The sequence below is a fragment of the Ornithorhynchus anatinus genome, chromosome 1 (assembly GCF_004115215.2).
Source record: "Ornithorhynchus anatinus isolate Pmale09 chromosome 1, mOrnAna1.pri.v4, whole genome shotgun sequence".
Classification (NCBI taxonomy): Eukaryota; Metazoa; Chordata; class Mammalia; order Monotremata; family Ornithorhynchidae; genus Ornithorhynchus; species Ornithorhynchus anatinus.
In genome coordinates this window covers 170,100,174-170,118,064 of record NC_041728.1, presented here as the reverse complement: position 1 = coordinate 170,118,064, position 17,891 = coordinate 170,100,174, and the positions used below count along the sequence as shown (strand labels likewise).

At 49.5% G+C, this 17,891-nt stretch overlaps 1 protein-coding gene across 1 annotated transcript; it reads left to right on the top strand.

Annotated features, from left to right (window-relative positions):
• The first annotated feature begins 3,551 nt into the window (after positions 1–3,551).
• On the top strand, positions 3,552–17,631 carry DBR1 (debranching RNA lariats 1). The gene is made up of 8 exons (XM_029072863.1): positions 3,552–3,788; positions 7,080–7,204; positions 8,777–8,857; positions 10,119–10,204; positions 12,550–12,774; positions 14,509–14,586; positions 15,755–15,900; positions 16,418–17,631. Exons 1-8 carry the CDS (start codon positions 3,592–3,594, stop codon positions 17,142–17,144), a joined length of 1,665 nt encoding a protein of 554 aa, XP_028928696.1. The 5' UTR covers positions 3,552–3,591; the 3' UTR covers positions 17,145–17,631.
• The last annotated feature ends 260 nt before the right edge of the window (positions 17,632–17,891 follow it).

Here is a 17,891-nt window from a genome sequence, read left to right as displayed (position 1 = left end):
GTGAACGAGAGGGACGAGTCAAGGATGACACCGAGATCGCGGGCCCGAGAGACGGGAAGGACGGTCGTGCCATCGACGGTGATAGAGAAGTCTGGGAGAGGACCGGGTTCGGGAGGGAAGATGAGGAGCTCAGTCTCGCTCATGTTGAGTTTTAGGTGGCGGGCCGACATCCAGGTGGAGACGTCCCGGAGGCGGGAGGAGATGCGAGCCCGAAGGGAGGGGGAGAGGACAGGGGCGGAGATGTAGATCCGCGTGTCATCTGCGTAGAGATGGTAGTCGAAGCCGTGAGAGCGGACGAGTTCACCGAGGGAGTGAGTGTAAATGGAGAACGGAAGAGGGCCGAGAACTGACCCTTGAGGAACTCCGACAGTTAAAGGATGGGAGGGGGAGGAGGCTCCAGCGAAGGAGACCGAGAATGATCGGCCAGAGAGGTGAGAGGAGAACCGGGAGAGGACGGAGTCCGTGAAGCCAAGGTGAGATAAGGTATGGAGGAGGAGGGGATGGTCGACAGTGTCAAAGGCAGCAGAGAGGTCAAGGAGGATCAGAATGGAGTAGGAGCCATTGGATTTGGCAAGAAGGAGGTCACGGGTGACCTTAGAGAGAGCAGTCTCGGTAGAGCGGAGGGGACGGAAGCCAGATCGGAGGGGGTCTAGGAGAGAATGGGAGTTAAGGAATTCTAGGCATCGATCGTAGACGACTCGTTCTAGGACTTTGGAAAGGAAGGGTAGTAGGGAGATAGGACGATAACTGGAGGGGGAAGTGGGGTCAAGAGCGGGTTTTTTTAGGATGGGGGAGACGTGGGCATGTTTGAAGGCAGAGGGGAAGGAGCCCTTGGAGATCGAGTGGTTAAAAATAGAAGTTAAGGAAGGGAGGAGGGCAGGGGCGACGGTTTTAAGAAGGTGAGAGGGAATGGGGTCCGAGGCGCAGGTGGAGGGGGTGGCACTTGCGAGGAGGGAGGAGATCTCCTCTGAGGATACTGCAGGGAAGGATGGGAAAGTAGGGGAGGGGGTCGGTGGGGGGGAGGGGAGAGGCGGAGGGGTGACTTTGGGGAGCTCAGACCTGATCGTGTTGATTTTCGTGAGGAAATAGGCGGCCAGATCATTGAGGGTGAGAGATGGGGGAGGGGGAGGAACAGGGGGCCTAAGGAGAGAGTTAAAGGTCCGGAACAATCGGCGGGGGTGACGGGCGTGGGTGTCGATGAGGGAGGAGAAGAAGCTTTGCCTGGCGGAGGAGAGGGCAGAGTTAAGGCAGGAAAGGATAAATTTGAAGTGTGTGAGGTCGGCTCGGTGCTTGGACTTTCGCCAGCAGCGCTCGGCAGCTCGAGCATAGGAGCGTAGGAGGCGGACGGAGGAGGTGATCCGGGGCTGTGGGTTAGTGGAGCGAGAGCGGCGGAGGGAAAGGGGGGCGAGAGAGTCGAGATGAGTAGAGAGGGTGGAGTTGAGAGCGGAGACCCGCTCGTCAAGAGTGGGAAGAGAGGACAGGGCGGCAAGGTGAGGCGAGATGCTATTGGAAAGACGGATGGGATCGAGAGAGCGGAGGTCTCTGTGGGGCAGTAGCGAAGATTTGCAGGGGGAGGGAGTGTGAGAGATGAGGCAGGTGAGAAATCACACAGCTGACAAGAGGGCGGAGCTGGGATTTGAACCCATGACCTTTGACTCCCCAGCCCAGGCTTTGGCGGGTTTGAGTGGGTCTAAACACCTTGAGAACAAGGTGGAAACTGCCCCCCCATGTTCTGATGTATTTATTCTGTATTGTGCTTTAAATTACAGTAAAATACAGATGAGGTTCTCTAGGCTGTGAGCTCGCTGTGGGCAAGGAATGTGATTGATGTTACAGTGTACTCTCCCAAGCGCTTAGTACAGTGCTTTGCATACAATAAGTGCTCAATAAATAGGATTATTAATGATGACAATAAGGATATGTACATTAAGTGCTATGGGGCTGGGGGTTTATTCTGTGTTGTGCTTTAAATCACTATTAAATTACAATTTAAATTGTGATTCCGTGCCGAATTGTAGATTCCAAGCGCTTAGTCCAGTGCTCTGCACGTACTAAGTGCTCAATAAATAATATTGAATGAATGAATTAGATGCTGTACTGTAGAAAAGAAGCTCTGGTTTACCCCAAACCGAGCTGGCCTTAACTACCGGGGGAAATCTCTGCTGCTCAACACGTCTCCCTATTAGAGCTGGAGGAAGCCTCATAGTAATAAATTTAATAATAATAATAATGTTGGTATTTGTTAGGCGCTTACTATGTGCCAAGCACTGTTCTAAGCACTGGGGTAAATACAGAGTCATCAGATTGTCCCACGTGAGGCTCACAGTTAATCCCCATTTTCCAGATGAGGGAACTGAGGCACAGAGGAGTGAAGTGACTTGTCCCTCACACAGCAGACAAGTGGCAGAGCTGGGATTCGAACTCATGACCTGTGACTCCCAAGCCCTTGCTCTCTCCACTGAGCCAAGCTGCTTCACTGTCAGCAGGTCAGTGGTAGTGTGGTATATGATGGCATTTAATAATAATAATGTTGGTATTTGTTAAGTGCTTACTATGTGCCAAGCACTGTTCTAAGCGCTGGGGGAGATACAGCATAATCAAGTTGTCCCACGTGAGGCTCCCAGTCTTCATCCCCATTTTCCAGATGAGGGAACTGAGGCCCAGAGAAGTGAAGTGACTTGCCCACAGTCACACAGCTGACGAGTGGCAGAGCCAGGATTCGAACCTATGACCTCTGACTCCCAAGCCCGGCCTCTTTCCACTGAGCCACAGAGTAAGCGCTTAAGAAATACCCACATTATTATGGTAAACGATTTGTACCTATTTTTATTACCCTATTTTTATTTTGTTAATGAGAAGCAGCATGGCTCAGTGGAAAGAGCACGGGCTTGGGAGTCAGAGGTCGTGGGTTCAAATCCCACCTCTGCCACTTGCCAGTTGTGTGACTGTGGGCAAGTCACTTCACTTCTCTGGGCCTCAGTTCCCTCATCTGTAAAATGGGGATGAAGTCTGTGAGCCTCACGTGGGACAACCTGTTTACCCTGTATACCCCAGCGCTTAGAACAGTGCCCTGCACATAGTAAGCGCTTAACAAATACCAACATTATTATTATTATTATGCCCATCCCCTTGATTCTATTTATTGCTATGGTGTCTGTCGCCCCCAGTTAGACTGTGAGCCCATCAATGGGCAGGGATGGTCTCTATCTGTTGCCCAATTGTCCATTCCAAGAGCTTAGTCCAGTGCTCGGCACCCAGTAAGCGCTCCATAAATACTACCGAATGAATGAATGACTACGAGTGAATGAGTGAGTGACGGCGGGAAGGGCGGAACGTTCGTCGCGCGGGTCCCGCGGGCAGCCGGAGCCCTAACGGCCGCGGTCCCTTCCGCCCCCCGCCGGCTCCTGGCCAATGGGAGCGCGGCCACGCCCTCTCCGCCTCCAATGGCGGGGCTTCCCGGCTCTGGGCGCGCGCTGAGCGGGGGCGGTTGGCGCTGGGGGGCGCGAGGGGGGGGGGGGGCGGCGCGTCACTTCCGGCGGGGCTGTGAGGAGAAGGAGGAGGAGGCCGGCGAGGAGGAGGAGGCCGGCCAGGATGCGGGTGGCGGTGTCCGGCTGCTGCCACGGGGAGCTGGAGAAGATGTACGAGACGCTGGCGCTGGCGGAGCGCCGGGGCCGCGGCCCGCTCGACCTGCTGCTGTGCTGCGGGGACTTCCAGGCCGTGCGCAACGAGGCCGACCTGCGCTGCATGGCCGTGCCCGACAAGTACCGGCACCCCGGCGCCTTCCACAGGTACGCGGCCCTCTCCGCCCCTCCGACCGCGCCGTGGGACACCTGCCACCGAAGGACTTCTTCAAGAGAATAATTATAATAACGTGGGGGTTGGTGGAGCGCTGCTGAGGTGCCCAGCACCGTTCTAAGCGCGGGGGAGGGGGGGGCGGGGGGAGATGTTGGCATTTGTTAAGCGCTTACTAGGGGCCGAGCACTGTTCTGGGCGCTGGGGGAGACACGGGGGAATCAGGTCGTCCCACGTGAGGCTCCCAGTCTTCATCCCCATTTTACAGATGAGGTCACTGAGGCACGGAGAAGTGAATAATAATGTTGGTATTTATTAAGTGCTGACTGTGTGCAGAGCACTGTTCTAAGCCCTGGGGGAGACACAGGGGAATCAGGTTGTCCCCCGTGGGGCTCCCAGTCTTCATCCCCATTTTCCAGATGGGGGAACTGAGGCCCAGAGAAGGGAAGTGACTTGCCCACGGTCACCCAGCTGACAGGTGGCAGAGCCGGGATTCGAACTCGTGACCTCTGACTCCCAAGCCCGGGCTCTTTCCACTGAGCCACGCTGCCTCTCTAGATGCAGGGTCGTCAGGTTGTCCCCCGTGAGGATCACAGTCTTCCTCCCTATTTTAATCATAATAATAATAATAATAATGTTGGTATTTGTGAAGCGTTTACTAGGTGCAGAGCACTGTTCTAAGCGCTGGGGGAGATACAAGGGAATCAGGTTGTCCCATGTGGGGCTTACATTTTTTAATCCCCATTTTTGCAGATGAGGGAACTGAGGCACAGAGAAGTGAGGTGACTTGCCCAAGGTCACACAGCAGACAAGTGGCAGAGGTGGGAGCGCTTACTATGTGCCGAGCACTCTTCTAAGCGCTGGGGGAGACACCGGGGAATGAGGTGGTCCCACGTGAGGCTCCCAGTCGTCATCCCCATTTTCCAGATGAGGGAACTGAGGCCCAGAGGAAGGGAAGTGACTTGCCCACGGTCACCCAGCTGACAAGCGGCCAAGCCAGGATTCGAACCCATGACCTCTGACTCCAAAGCCCGGGCTCTTTCCACAGAGCCACGCTGCTTCTATGTGCAGAGCACTGTTCTAAGCGCTGGGGGAGATGCAGGGTCATCAGGTTGTCCCCCGTGAGGCTCACAGTCTTCCTCCCTATTTTAATTATAATAATAATGTTGGTATTGGGGAAGCGCTTACTATGTGCCGAGGACTGTTCTAAGCGCTGGGGTGGATTTACAGCGTAATCAGGTTGTCCCACGTGAGGCTCCCAGTCTTCATCCCCATTTTAATGTTGGTATTTGTTAAGCGCTTACTATGTGCAGAGCACTGTTCTAAGCGCTGGGGTAGATACAAGGTAATCAGGTTGTCCCACATGAGGCTCACAATCTTCATCCCCATTTTACAGATGAGGTAACTGAGGCACAGAGAAGTGAAGTGACTTGCCCACAGCCACACAGCTGACAGGTGGCGGAGCCGGGATTCGAACCCACGACCTCTGGCTCCCAAGCCCACTGCTCCCAAGCCACGCTGTTTTACAGATGAGGGAACTGAGGCACAGAGAGGTTAAGTGACTTGCCCATAGTCCCACAGCTGACACGTGGCAGAGCCGGGATTCGAACCCACGACCGCTGACTCCCAAGCCCGGGCTCTTTCCACCGAGCCACGCTGACGAATACCACTGGTGGTTGAATCCAGACGTGGAGCGGGGGGCTAGAGGCGAGCGGCCCCCAAATTTGGGGGGAGACCTCAAGGCGGAGGCAGGTCAGAGCCCAGGGAAGAGGGGGGCAGAGTCGAGAGAGGTGAGGTGAGAAAGAAACACGAGTTGGCACCTGACGTGTGAGGGGAGACCGTTCTCTAATGATGAGAAAGGTTGGTAAGCCCCGAAACCCGGCGGGGCGGGGCAGGGCGGGGCGGGAGACGTTCCCCATTCCAAGGAGTTGAAGTTGTGTAGTGGAGGAGGAACACGTATTTAGCCCCCATTGCACAGATGTGGAAATTTTTGTCCAGAAAGGCTAAATAACTTGCCCCAAGGTCACACAGCAGGCGTGTGGAAGAGGCAGAATTAGACGCTAATAATAATGTTGATATTTAAGCGCTTACTATGTGTCGAGCACTGTTCTAAGCGCTGGGGTAGATCCAGGGTAATCAGGTTGTCCCACGGGAGGCTCACAGTCTTGAGCCCCATTTTACAGATGCGGGAACCGAGGCCCAGAGAAGCGAAGGGACTTACCCATGGTCCCACAGCTGACAAGTGGCAGATGGGGGATTCGAACCCGTGACTTGTGACTCCCAAGCCCGGGCTCGTTCCGTTAAGTTTCCGGTGGGGAAGGGGAGATGGGGAATGGGACGGGTCAAGTTCCCCCCCCCGGGGTAATGGGAGCACGGTCCCCAGCTGGAGGGAGAAGGAGGAGTCTGTAGAGCGGGAAGCAATCCCCCAAACGCTGGTTTGGAGGCGGGTGGCTCGCTCCAGTACTAATGATTTATGGTACTCGTTAAGCGCTTACTAGGTGCCGGGCACTGTACTAAGTGCCGGGGTGGGTACAGGCAAATGGGGTGAGACACAGCCCCTGTCCCACCCGGGGCTCCCAGTCTCAAACCCCATTTTCAGGATGAGGGAACTGAGCCACAGAGACGCGAAGTGATTTGCCCAAGGTCACACAGAGGTAGATGGCGGAGCTGGGATTAGAACTCGGATCTCTCTGGCCCCCGGGCCCGGGCTCCGTCGGCCAGGCCACACTGCGCCTCGCGTAGTCCAGTGCTCTGCACATAGTAAGCGCTCAATAAATACTACGGAATGAATAGGGTAAAGGCCTCCCGTGAACTGGACATGTAGCGTGATCATCTTGGAAGACGGGATGCCAGGTGTCCGAGCGGGACTGGACGGGCCACTCGCTTCCTAGGACCGACGTGGCGGGTTCGGTGCTGAATGTTATGAGGTGACATTATAAGATATTAGCGTTAATTGTGCTAATTAATTGAATATTGGCGGAATGAGCAAGGGCCTGGGAGTCAGAGGACCCGGGCTCTGCCACTTGGCTGGTGTGCGTCACCTTGGGTAAGTCGCACACCTCTCTGTGCTTCGCTTTCCTCACCCCGCCTGGGAGTCAGATGCCTGTTTTCTCTCACCGTCCGCCGGAGCTTCACGCGGAACGGGGCCGTGACCCATCTGCTTATGGCGTATCTACTCCAGCTCTCAGAGCGGCCTTTGACCCACAGTAAGGGTTAACGGATATCGCGGTCGCTGTCATCGCTAGCAGCCCCGGAGCCAACGAAATCCTTTTGTTTTTATTCGCTAGGTATTATTCTGGAGAGAAGAAGGCCCCTGTTCTTACCATCTTCATTGGGGGAAATCACGAAGCTTCGAATCATTTACAGGAACTGCCGTATGGAGGTTGGGTGGCACCAAACATATATTACCTAGGTATTTGCTCTTTTGTTTCTTCTGCTTCTGTATTGTTGGTCTGTAGGTGACCGTGCACCACGGCTCACATAGGGATTTCAACGCCCCCCCCAGACTCGAAGCTCGTTACGGGCAGGGACTGTATCTACTAACTCGTTCGTATTGTACTCGCCCAAGCGCTTGAGAGAAGCAGCGTGGCCTAGTGGATAGATCCCGGGCCTGGGAGCCAAAAGGACCTGGGTTCCAATTCCGGCTCCACCGCTTGTCCGCTGTGAAGTCACTTCTCTTCTCTGGGCGTCAGTGATCTCTGTCAAACGGGGTTTGAGACCGAACCCTGCACGGGTCAGAGACTGTGTTTAACCCGATTTGCTCATATCCGCCCCAGCGCTTAGGACAGTGCCTGGCGCATTCATTCAGTCGTATTTATCGAGCGCTTCCCGTGTGCAGAGCCCTGGACTGAGCGCTTGGAAAGTACAGTTCGGCACCAGATAGAGACAGTCCCTACCCGACAACGGGCTCGCAGTCTAGAAGGGGGAGACCGACAGCAAAACCAAACAAGTAGACAGGCATCAGTAGCACCAAAATAGATAAATTGAATTATAGATATGTGCGCATCATTAATAAAATAAGTTGAGTAATAAATATGTACAAATAGACACGAGTGCTGTGGGGTAGGGAAGCGGGGAGAGCAGAGGACATAAATGCTTAACGATTACCACAAATTGTCGTTGTTATCACTTAGTACTCTGAGAGTAAGTGCTCAATAATACCATTGATCGATTGAGCCGATGCTGTAACTGTAGAGTTGTAAGTAATTTTCAGTAAAACAAAGTGAAGATTTCTTGAGTTGAATTTAGCAAAACTAGGCTATTTACATTAGATGTGTGCCCAGAAAAGTGGAGGCATGCTGATGTAACCATTTACAGGAAAGATTTTGCAGATTATTGTTCTTTCTAGGTACTGAATCGTTGTTTCCATGACCTTAAACGATTCTACTTACCGTTTCTCATTTGCTCTGCGAGTCAGGGGTCCTACCACCCAAATTCAAGGGAAATTGATCCGACGTCTTTATTTTACTGGTAATTTGAGAGAGAAGGAATGGATAGACTTCAGAGTAAGAAGTTAAGCTTTTATTCTAAAACGCTGTACTGTAAAGCAACAGATAATGTCAGATTTAAAGCGGAAAATTACTTTTTACTCTGTCCTGTTTGGAGGTGTTTTTCTAAGAATGGTAAATAGCTGCTAAAATGTAAGTCTGGGTAAATTACCTTTTTCAGTGTGATCATGAACTTTATTTAAAGTTGTTGTACAAAGTAAAGGTTTTATGTACGTATCTGTAAGTTATAGATTTCACATTATTCATACTAATGTCCGTCTCCCCCTCTAGACTGTAAGCTCATTACGGGCAGGGAACTGGTCTGCTTATTGTTCTGTTGTACTCTCCCAAGGGCGAAATGCAGTGCTCTGCACATAGTAAGTGCTCAAGAAGAACCACCGATTGATTGATTTTGATGTGTTCATATTGATGCCATGTATGATTGCATGCAATACTACGGCATGCATAGAAAGTAAAATTCCTTTTGTGTTCCCTAGGTTACGCCGGGGTCGTTAACTACCGTGGTGTGCGGATTGGAGGGATGTCTGGAATCTTCAAATCTCACGACTACCGAAAAGGTAATTTGATTTCCTGAATGCGTTTTTACCGTGGAGATGTGTGCCATAGACTGAGCTCAACAAATGCGTTGGTGGAAATATCAAGATACACACAGAGGGTGAGTCTGCGGCACAGTGAATGATCCCTTCCGCTCTCCAAGGTGATGCTGCTCTCCCGCTCTCTCCCTGAGAGGAGCACGTGGGTTTGTGTCTACCTGAGTGAAGAGGCTTAAGAGTGAAGAGCTTTACGCGGGTGGGACTTCTCGTGACAAGTCACACACCGGTCAGCAGTCCAGAAAGATCAAAAATCGAGAGATGTCCTAGCTGTATATGTTCCCCGTCTTAGTTGTGGTACTCTAATTGATCTTCCTTGCCCTTTAAAAAAGTACTCGTTCTGTCCCCGTTTAGGTTTTTGCCCCTCCCCAAGGCCCGTTTGAAGCATTGCTTCCATTGTCGGAACTGTGAATTGATTCGGGGGGGGGGTTGTAAAGATTGGTTCATACCGCAGCCACCATCAAGAGGAAGAGCGTGGCCAGGGCAGAGGAGAAGGGAGTCCTGTCGATCAACCCACTGTCCCCCGCTCTCTCCACCTTCAAAACCCTCCTAAAATCACACCTCCAAGAGGCCTTTCCTCAGTAAGCCCTCATTTCCCCCTCCTCTTTGTCGACTACGCCTTTGGCTATCAGAAGGACCTGGGTTCTAATTCTGGCTCTGCCCCTTGGCTGCTGTGTAACTGCTTGGGCCAGTTCCTTCACATCTCTGGGCCTCAGTTACTTCCGTCGGAAAATGGGAATAAAGTGTGTGAGCCCCATGGGGGGCCAGAAACTCTGTCCAACCCGATTTCTCTTGTATCTACCCCAGCACTTAGAACGGTGCTTAGCTCGTAGTAAGCGCTTAACGAATTCTACTATTATCATTATTGCCCCTAAGCTCCTCATTCAACCCGAGTGCTTACGTTTTTATGCCCATACTCGACTATTTCCCATTTCTGTAATTAATTTTAATGTCTTTTCTCTATGTAGACAATAATGTAACAGTAGATGTGCAGGTGTAAGGTAGGTAGTAACTAGTAGATATGACAAAGCAGGCATTCAATAAATGCCAGTGATTGATAGAAAAGGATCCTGGGTCAGCTGGGAAAAGCGGGGCACTGGGATAATTTTGTTGCTCACCGCTTCCTGGTTCTTCCATTTGAAAGTTTAGTGATTCTGTTCTCTCAACGTAGAAAAACCTGTGGGACGATGAGGAATTTCATAGTACTTAATCACTTACTTAACCGCAGGTCATTTTGAATGTCCACCGTATGATCAGAATTCTGTAAGAAGTGCTTATCATGTGAGGAATATCGAAGTCTTCAAACTAAAACAGGTGAGAAAATAATTCAGTAGCGTGTCCTTGAGGAAAGAATGGATGTGCTTCCGCTTTAGGCCAGCTCTCTCCTCACTAATTTGAATCTATAAATTATATATTAGAAATTATTTATATTAGTGTCTGTCTCCCATTCTAGATTGTAAGCTCACTGTGAGCAGGGAACATGTCTACATCTCCTCCCCGTTCTCTCTCCCTCCCTCCCTTCCTCCAGGCTCGCATTTCCTCCTGCCTTCAAGACATCTCTACTTGGATGTCCTCCCCTCACCTCACACTTAACATGTCCAAAACTGAGCTCCTTTATCTTCTCTTCCAAACCCTGTCCTCCCCCTGACTTTCCCATCACTGGGCAGCACCGCCATCCTTTCCGTCTCACAAGCCCGAAACCTCGGTGTCATCCTTGACTCTGCTCTCTCATTCAACCCACACATCCAATCCACCACCAGAACCTGCCGGTCTCACCTTCACAGCCTCACCAAGATCCGCTCTTTCCTCTCCAGCCAAACTGTTAACCCCGTTAGTACAATCTCTCATCCTATCCCGACTGGATTATTACAGTCAGCCGCCTCTCTGATCTCCCATCCTCCCATCTCTCTCCGCTTCAGTCTATACTTCACTCGTCTGCCCGGATTATCTTTCTACAGAAACGCTCTGGGCATGTCACTCCCCTCCTTGAAAACCTCCAGTGGTTGCCAATGAACCCTCGTGTGAAGCAAAAACTCCTCCCTCTTGGCTTCAAAGCTCTCCATCCCCTTGCCCCCTCCTACCTCACCTCCCTTCTCTCCTTTTACAGCCCAGCCCGCACGCTTCGCTCCTCTAGTACCCACCCCACTGTGTCTCGGTCTCTCTCGTCTCGCCGCTGAACCCTTGCCCGTGTCCTGCCTCTGGCCTGGAACGCCCTCCCTCAAATCCGACAGACGGTTACTCCCCTCCCCCCCCTTCAAAGCCTTACTGAAGGCCCATCTCCTCCAAGAGGCCTTCCCAGGCTAAGCCCCGCTTTTCCTCATCTCCCAGTCCCTTCTTTATCACCCTAATTTGCTCCCTTTGCTCTTCCCTGCTCCCAGCCCCACTGTACTAAATGTGCATATCTGTCATTTTATGAATTTGTCTGGTTGTCTGTCTCTCCCCTCTAGACTGTAAGCTCATTGTGGGCAGGGAAGGTGACTGTTTATTGTAGTATGGTACTCTCCCAAACGCTTAGTACAGTGCTTTGCACACAGTAGAGTACTCAATAAATATGACTGAACGAATGAATAGTAGTAGTCGTCGTCGTCATAGTATTTAAGTGCCTAATGTGGGCAGGGAACTACCACCTCATCCAAGAGGCCTTCCCAGACTGAGCTTCCCCTTTTCCCTCTGCTCCCTCTGCTCCCTCTCTGCTTCCCCTCCACCCTCTGCTTCCTCCCCCTTCTCTCCTTCACCTCCCCTCAGCTAAGCCCCCTTTCCCTCTGCTCCTCCCCCCAGAGCTGTGCTCATTTGTATATATTTTTATTACCCTATTTATTTTGCTAATGAAGTGTACATCCCCTTGATCCTATTTATCGTGATGATGTCTTGTTTTTGTCCATCTGTCTCCCCCGATTAGACTGTAAGACCATCATTGGGCAGGGATTGTCTCTATCTGTTTCCGAATTATACATTCCAAGCACTTAGTACAGTGCTCTGCTCATGATAAGCGCTCAATAAATGCCACTTAATGAATGCACTACCAAATGCTGGGGCAAAAACATGAGAATTAGTCCTGGGCTCCAAGGGGCTCACAGACTAAGGTGTGTAGAATTTTTTGTTAAAGGGAGAGCGATCAGTGGGGGAGCCGTGGCCTGTCAGTTACATTCATTCATTCAGTCGTATTTATTGAGCGCTTACTGTGTGCAGAGTACTGTAATAAGCACTTGGAAAATACAGGAAGGAAGGAGAGCAGAAGCTGTCCGCACCCATGTCTGTTGCTAGCTGGGGGGATGTCAGGGCACTAATCCGATCAAGAACGGTAAGATTATTTAAAAGATTTACACATCCAAGGAAACTTGGACTCTGCGTGACTATTTTGACAAATCATTGAATTAATGGTAATAGTAGGGCAGGGAACATGCCTACCAGTTGTGTTATAGTGTACCCTCCCACGCACTTAGTACAGCGCCCTGCAGCCTGGAAGCACTCAGCAACTCCCGTTGTTCGCCTGAACAAGTAGTTACTGAATGCAGACTTGGTGCGATGTGCAAATGCGTGCCTGGAAAATACAGGATATCAAAGCGACACACTCCCTGCCCCCCAAGAAGCTAGGGAACATTTCGAAGAGGGGGGGCACTTAAATAGTTTTGAATGAACTTGAGTGGTTCTTTTTATAGCTGAAACAGCCAGTGGATATTTTCCTGTCCCATGACTGGCCAAGAAGCATATATCACTACGGCAACAAGAAGAAACTTCTTAAAACCAAATCCTTCTTTCGTCAAGAAGTGGAAAGCAACACCCTTGGAAGCCCCGCGGCTTCAGAACTTCTGCAGTACCTGAAGCCTACCTATTGGTTCTCTGCACACCTTCACGTGAAATTTGCAGCTTTAATGCAACACCAGGTAAAGGCCAAGGGTGGGAAACTGTGTCTAAAAACTCGTGTATTTCAGCTCACCTGGAAAATCTTTCTCATGTGATCTGGTTAGCAAATACAATTGAAGAGAGTCAGGAACAAAGTGGAATGGAACCATGATAAAGATTTTTCATACCTGAATTTAAGCACTGTTTTTAATTGAACTATTCCAAGTATCGTGGGGGGAGAAATATAAAGATGTTGATTCAGTCGGTTTCTGGTCTTAGAGGGGGCTTAAATAATGACATTTAAGCACTGTTTTTAATTGAAATACTCTGTGTTGTGCGGGGAGAAATACGAAGACGTCGATTCAGTCGGTTTCTGGTTTTCGAGGGGGCTCACTCCCCGCCAGGACAGATCAGGAAAGAAGAGCAGGGTAAAGTCAATCCCACACTGATTCCTTCTCCCTGTCTTTTTTTAAATTTAGGTTAAACCCAAGGAGCCTAGGTTGTGTTTTTCTGTCCTCAGAACTTCCTGAAGCGCGGCTAACTTGTGTTGCTTCTAACTTCTTCCTCCTACTCCCTCCACCCCAGGCAATTCTTCCTCCGTCTTCCTCTCTCCTTCACTTCTTTGCTCTCTCTTTGCTCCCCCCCTTCCTTCCCTCCCTCCTTAAGGTTTGAGCCAGGAAGAATGAGCTGGAGCGGGAGAGGATTGCTGCAACAGAATATTCTCCTTTCTCCCCTGTGCTTAATTCACCTGTCCTAGGGAAAGTCTCCTCTCCTTATTACTCCTACCACTTGTTTGCATATCTTTATATGCAGTTGCTTCCCTTACCTTTAAATGTCTTTCTTCCCTGTTGGGCTGTAAGCTCCTTGAGGGCAGGGATAGTGCCTATCATCTAACTCTCCCAAGCACTTAGTACGATCTCTACGAAGTAAACACTCAGTAAATAGCCACTGATTGATTGAGTACCCCCTCCCCCCGACCTAGTCCTACTGGTGTCTCCCACACCTCCTCCACCTCTGGTGACGGCGGTACTAATAATGACATTTAAGCACTGTTTTTAAATTGAAATACTCTTACGTGTTGGGAAGTAATAGAAAGACGTTGATTCAGTCAGTTTCTAGTCTTGGAGGGGGACAGATCAGGAAAGATGAACAGGGTAAAGTCAGCGAAAACTCCAGCAGCAGGAACAAGCAGGTCGTTGCAGTCAGGATGAGTAATCCCTGGACTTTTCACCCCTCTAAGTGGACTTCCCCTGGTTTTAGATTCGCCCATCCTCTCCGTGCTTGGGAAAGTTGAGGAGATAGCTCTCCCCTCCCCAGCTCCCCAAAGAGCACAGGCCCGCGAGTCAGAAGTTCATAGGTTCTAATGCCGGCTCCACCACCTGTCTTCTGTGTGACCTTGGGAAAGTCACTTCTCCGGGCCTCAGTTACCTCATCCGTAAAATGAGGATCGAGACTGTGAGCCCCACGTGGGACAGGGATTGTGTCCAACAGGATTTGCTTCTGTCCACCCCAGTGCTTAGTACAATACCTGGCACATAGTAAGCGCTTAAGAAATACCATTATTATTATTATTCAACCAGCCCCTGCAAGAGGAGCTCCTGGGCACCGATGAAGGGATCCTTTTTCAAAATCTGTAGTAATATTTAATTGTATTTTCCTTATGGGAAGCAGACAAATGGGAACACAATGTCTGGTTCCATTGTTTAAGTTCCAGTCCAGAGTATTTTTTAACTTAAAGAGTTGGATTTATTTTTTCTTTAATTTGTGTTTCCTAGGCCAGTGATGGACAACTACCAAAATCGACCAAATTTTTGGCTTTGGACAAATGTCTTCCGCACAGAGACTTTCTACAGGTAAAAGCCGTATCATAAGTTAGCCTAAGTGTTTTTACTGTTGGAGTGAGGGAAAAATCACTTAGAGAAGCGGTCTAGTGGGTAGAGCAACGGGCCTGGGAATCAGAAGGACCGTGTTCTAATCCTGGCTCGGCCCCTTCTCTGCTGTGTGCCCATGGGCAAGTCATTTCACTTCCTCTGTGCCCAGATTACTTCATCTGTAAAATGGGGGTAAGACTGGAGCCCCATGTGGGACATGGCCTTTGTCCAACCTGATTTGCTTGTATCTACTCCAGAGTTTAGTGATAATAATTAGGACACTTACTGTGTCCCAGGCCCTGTTCTAAGCACTGTGCCAGGCACATAGTAAAAGCTTAACAAATACCGTATACAAAAACAAAAAGTTTCGTGGCAGCTTGTCATTTGTGAGTTTGTAGTTTATGCAGCTTGAAACTACAGTGGGTTATTTTAATGGGACTCTTTTATTGTATTTATAATACTCAGGAGGGGGAGGTGAGATAACATGATGTCATTCTCCTACCCACCTCAACTCCAGTAAAAGCCATGGGCGTGAGGAATTTTCTTTCTTTTAAAAGAAAGGTCTCCCGTTGCTGCTCTGATAATAATTATAGTATTTATTAAGCACTTACTCTGTGCAAGCACTGTTCTAAGCAGTGGGGTAATCAGGTTGTCCCACGTGGGGTTCACAGTCTTAATCCCATTTTACAGAGGAGGTAACCGAGGTCTAGAGAAGCAAAGTGATTTGCCCAAGGTCACACAGCAGACAAGTGGCAGAGTCAGGATTAGAACCCATGTCCTCTGACTCCCAAGCCTGGGCACTTGCCACTAGGCCGTGCTGTTTTTCATTCTTTATGGAGAAGAGTAGTGGTAAGGAGCAGTTGGGGAGACAGAAGTTTAATTTTTTTTTTTTTAATGTTTGTATTGTTGAAATACTTTTTTAGACAACTAGTACATTGCAGCTGAATGCCCAAATGAGTTTGATTAATTTCCTGACCGATATTCGTAGTTGGCAGCCCAAATCTCCCGCTTGACTATTTTGGGACTCAAATATGAATTTTCGATATACCGTTTATCACCTAGGTTATCTTTTCAAGTTGAATTTGAAAGCATTTCAGGCGGTGACGCTGAAGTGAATCTCTTTCTCAAAATGGTCCTTCATTTTCCATAGATAATAGACATCGAGCATGATTCCAGTGCACCCGACTACCTAGAATATGATGTGGAATGGCTTGCTATCCTCAAAGCGACCAACAATCTTATTAATGTAACTCAGGGCTTGTGGAATATGCCAGAAAACAACGGCCTCCATACCAAGTAAGTTAAATTGAGGGCCAACTACCTACCGGCTTCCTTTGAGAGAACTCTCCTCTTCACACACCTGTGCCTGATTTCAGGAAATGTTCCAGAAGGGCGTTTAGGGAACGGAGTGGTGCATGTCATTTTCATAATCTCCATCGTACGTTTCCACTCTGTAAAGTGGAACTCTGTCAGGGCTGGACTAGATAGAATCCCTGACTTGGGAGCGAGAAGATGAACTAGGCAAATGTGGAGTCACCCAAATGTACTCGCTTTAGATATATTATCAGAGATGCAAAATAGTGGGTGGTAGAAATCCTTTTGTTTAGGTAATGTGCAGGTTAGCATTCATTTGGGAAGACTTCCTGGGAGAAAGGGGTTAACCGAAGAGCTGAATTTCGCCAGGTTAACCCTAATCTAGTTGAATAGGAGTTTGAGCATTAAGCGTGATCCGTTTCCTCTTTTGAGCTGGGAATCGTAAGTTCCCAGATTGTTTGAAACGGCTGAGATGCAGTACACGATTTTGTTTTTTCAGGTGGGATTACAGTGCCACAGAGGAAGCCATGAAAGAAGTACTGGAAGAGCTGAACCATAACCTCAAAATTCCGGAAAACTTCAGCATGACCGCCCCCTGTTACGACCCCAGCAAACCCCAGAGAAACCGAGAATTGGTTCACAGGATCAACCCGCAGACCACGGAATTTTGCGCCCAGTTCGGCCTCATCGATATTAACAGCAGGATTCTCCAAGCGAAAGAGGACAGTTCGGTACCTGGAGAAAATGAAGAGGAAGACGGCGATAGTTCTGGGTCCGTAGAGGAACCGAGCGACTACAATACAGACACTTCTGGACTTTCTTCTTCTGTTAACCCAGATGAAATCATGCTGGAAGAAGACGACGGGGAGGAGGAGGAGGAAGAGGCGGGTGGCGATGACGACCAAGTCAGCATGCGTGGCGAACCGAATGCTTCTTCAGTGGAGCCGGCGTCCCCCGACCACCCTCCCGATTTTTCTGCCAGCTTTTCCGACATCAGGATCTTGCCCGATTCCATGACCGTATCTTCTGATGATACAATGGACTCTACCAATGATGATCTGGAGAAATCCACTGAGGCCAAGCAATCAGAAGGGGACAAGAACTTGAATGAGAAGTCCTTAAAGAGGCTGAGTGGCGAAAGCGAGATGGGAAACAGCGCTGTAAAGAAAATTAAGAGGAGAAACCAGGCCATCTATGCTGCAGCGGAAGAAGATGATGCAGAATGAAAACGTGCAGATGACTGGGTTTTTTTTTTTTTTTTTTTTTTTTAACCTGGAATGATTTGCGGTCTCTGCAGAGTTGTTTTACTTTGCTCTGTGGTGACCAGATACCATATTTTAAATTGTTTGATTTTTGAACCCAGGCCTGGCATAAGTGTTGGCAGTGGGTTTACCACAGGCAGTTTTAAATGAGCTACCCTATTTGATTTGTAGCGTTTCTATTTTTGTAAAACGTTCAGCTCTTCGACTGTGTAGCGGAGGAGGATTTCATTTATTCAGCAGATTGATTTCTCCTTCGAGACAGATGACGCCAGCTTTTGTAAGAAAGTTGGGAAGTTTACGACAGTACGAACTTTACCAAAACTCTGATCACCGGAATGCTACCTGGACAGTATTAGAATCATGGAGAGATAATTCTGTCGTTTAACTCTGAGTTGGGACTTCATACCATTTCTGCTGATGCTTTTTCAAATTCAAAATTCAGTTTAGTGTGTCAGGTGATTAATACGGTCATTTTTCTCCTGAGGAGTTAATATGCATTAGTTCTAAGAAAAAAAGGGATTGTTAGTAGAGAGCAGATTTTGCCTCCCCCCTTCAATCAGTGGTATTCATTGAGCGCTTAATGTGTGGAGAGCACTGTACTGAGCGCTTGGGAGAAGACAGTAGAATAAGCAAACCCATTCCCTGCCCTTATGGAGCTTTCAACCCGGCAGGGGCGACAGACGTGAAAGTAAATTACAGGTCAGGGAGGCA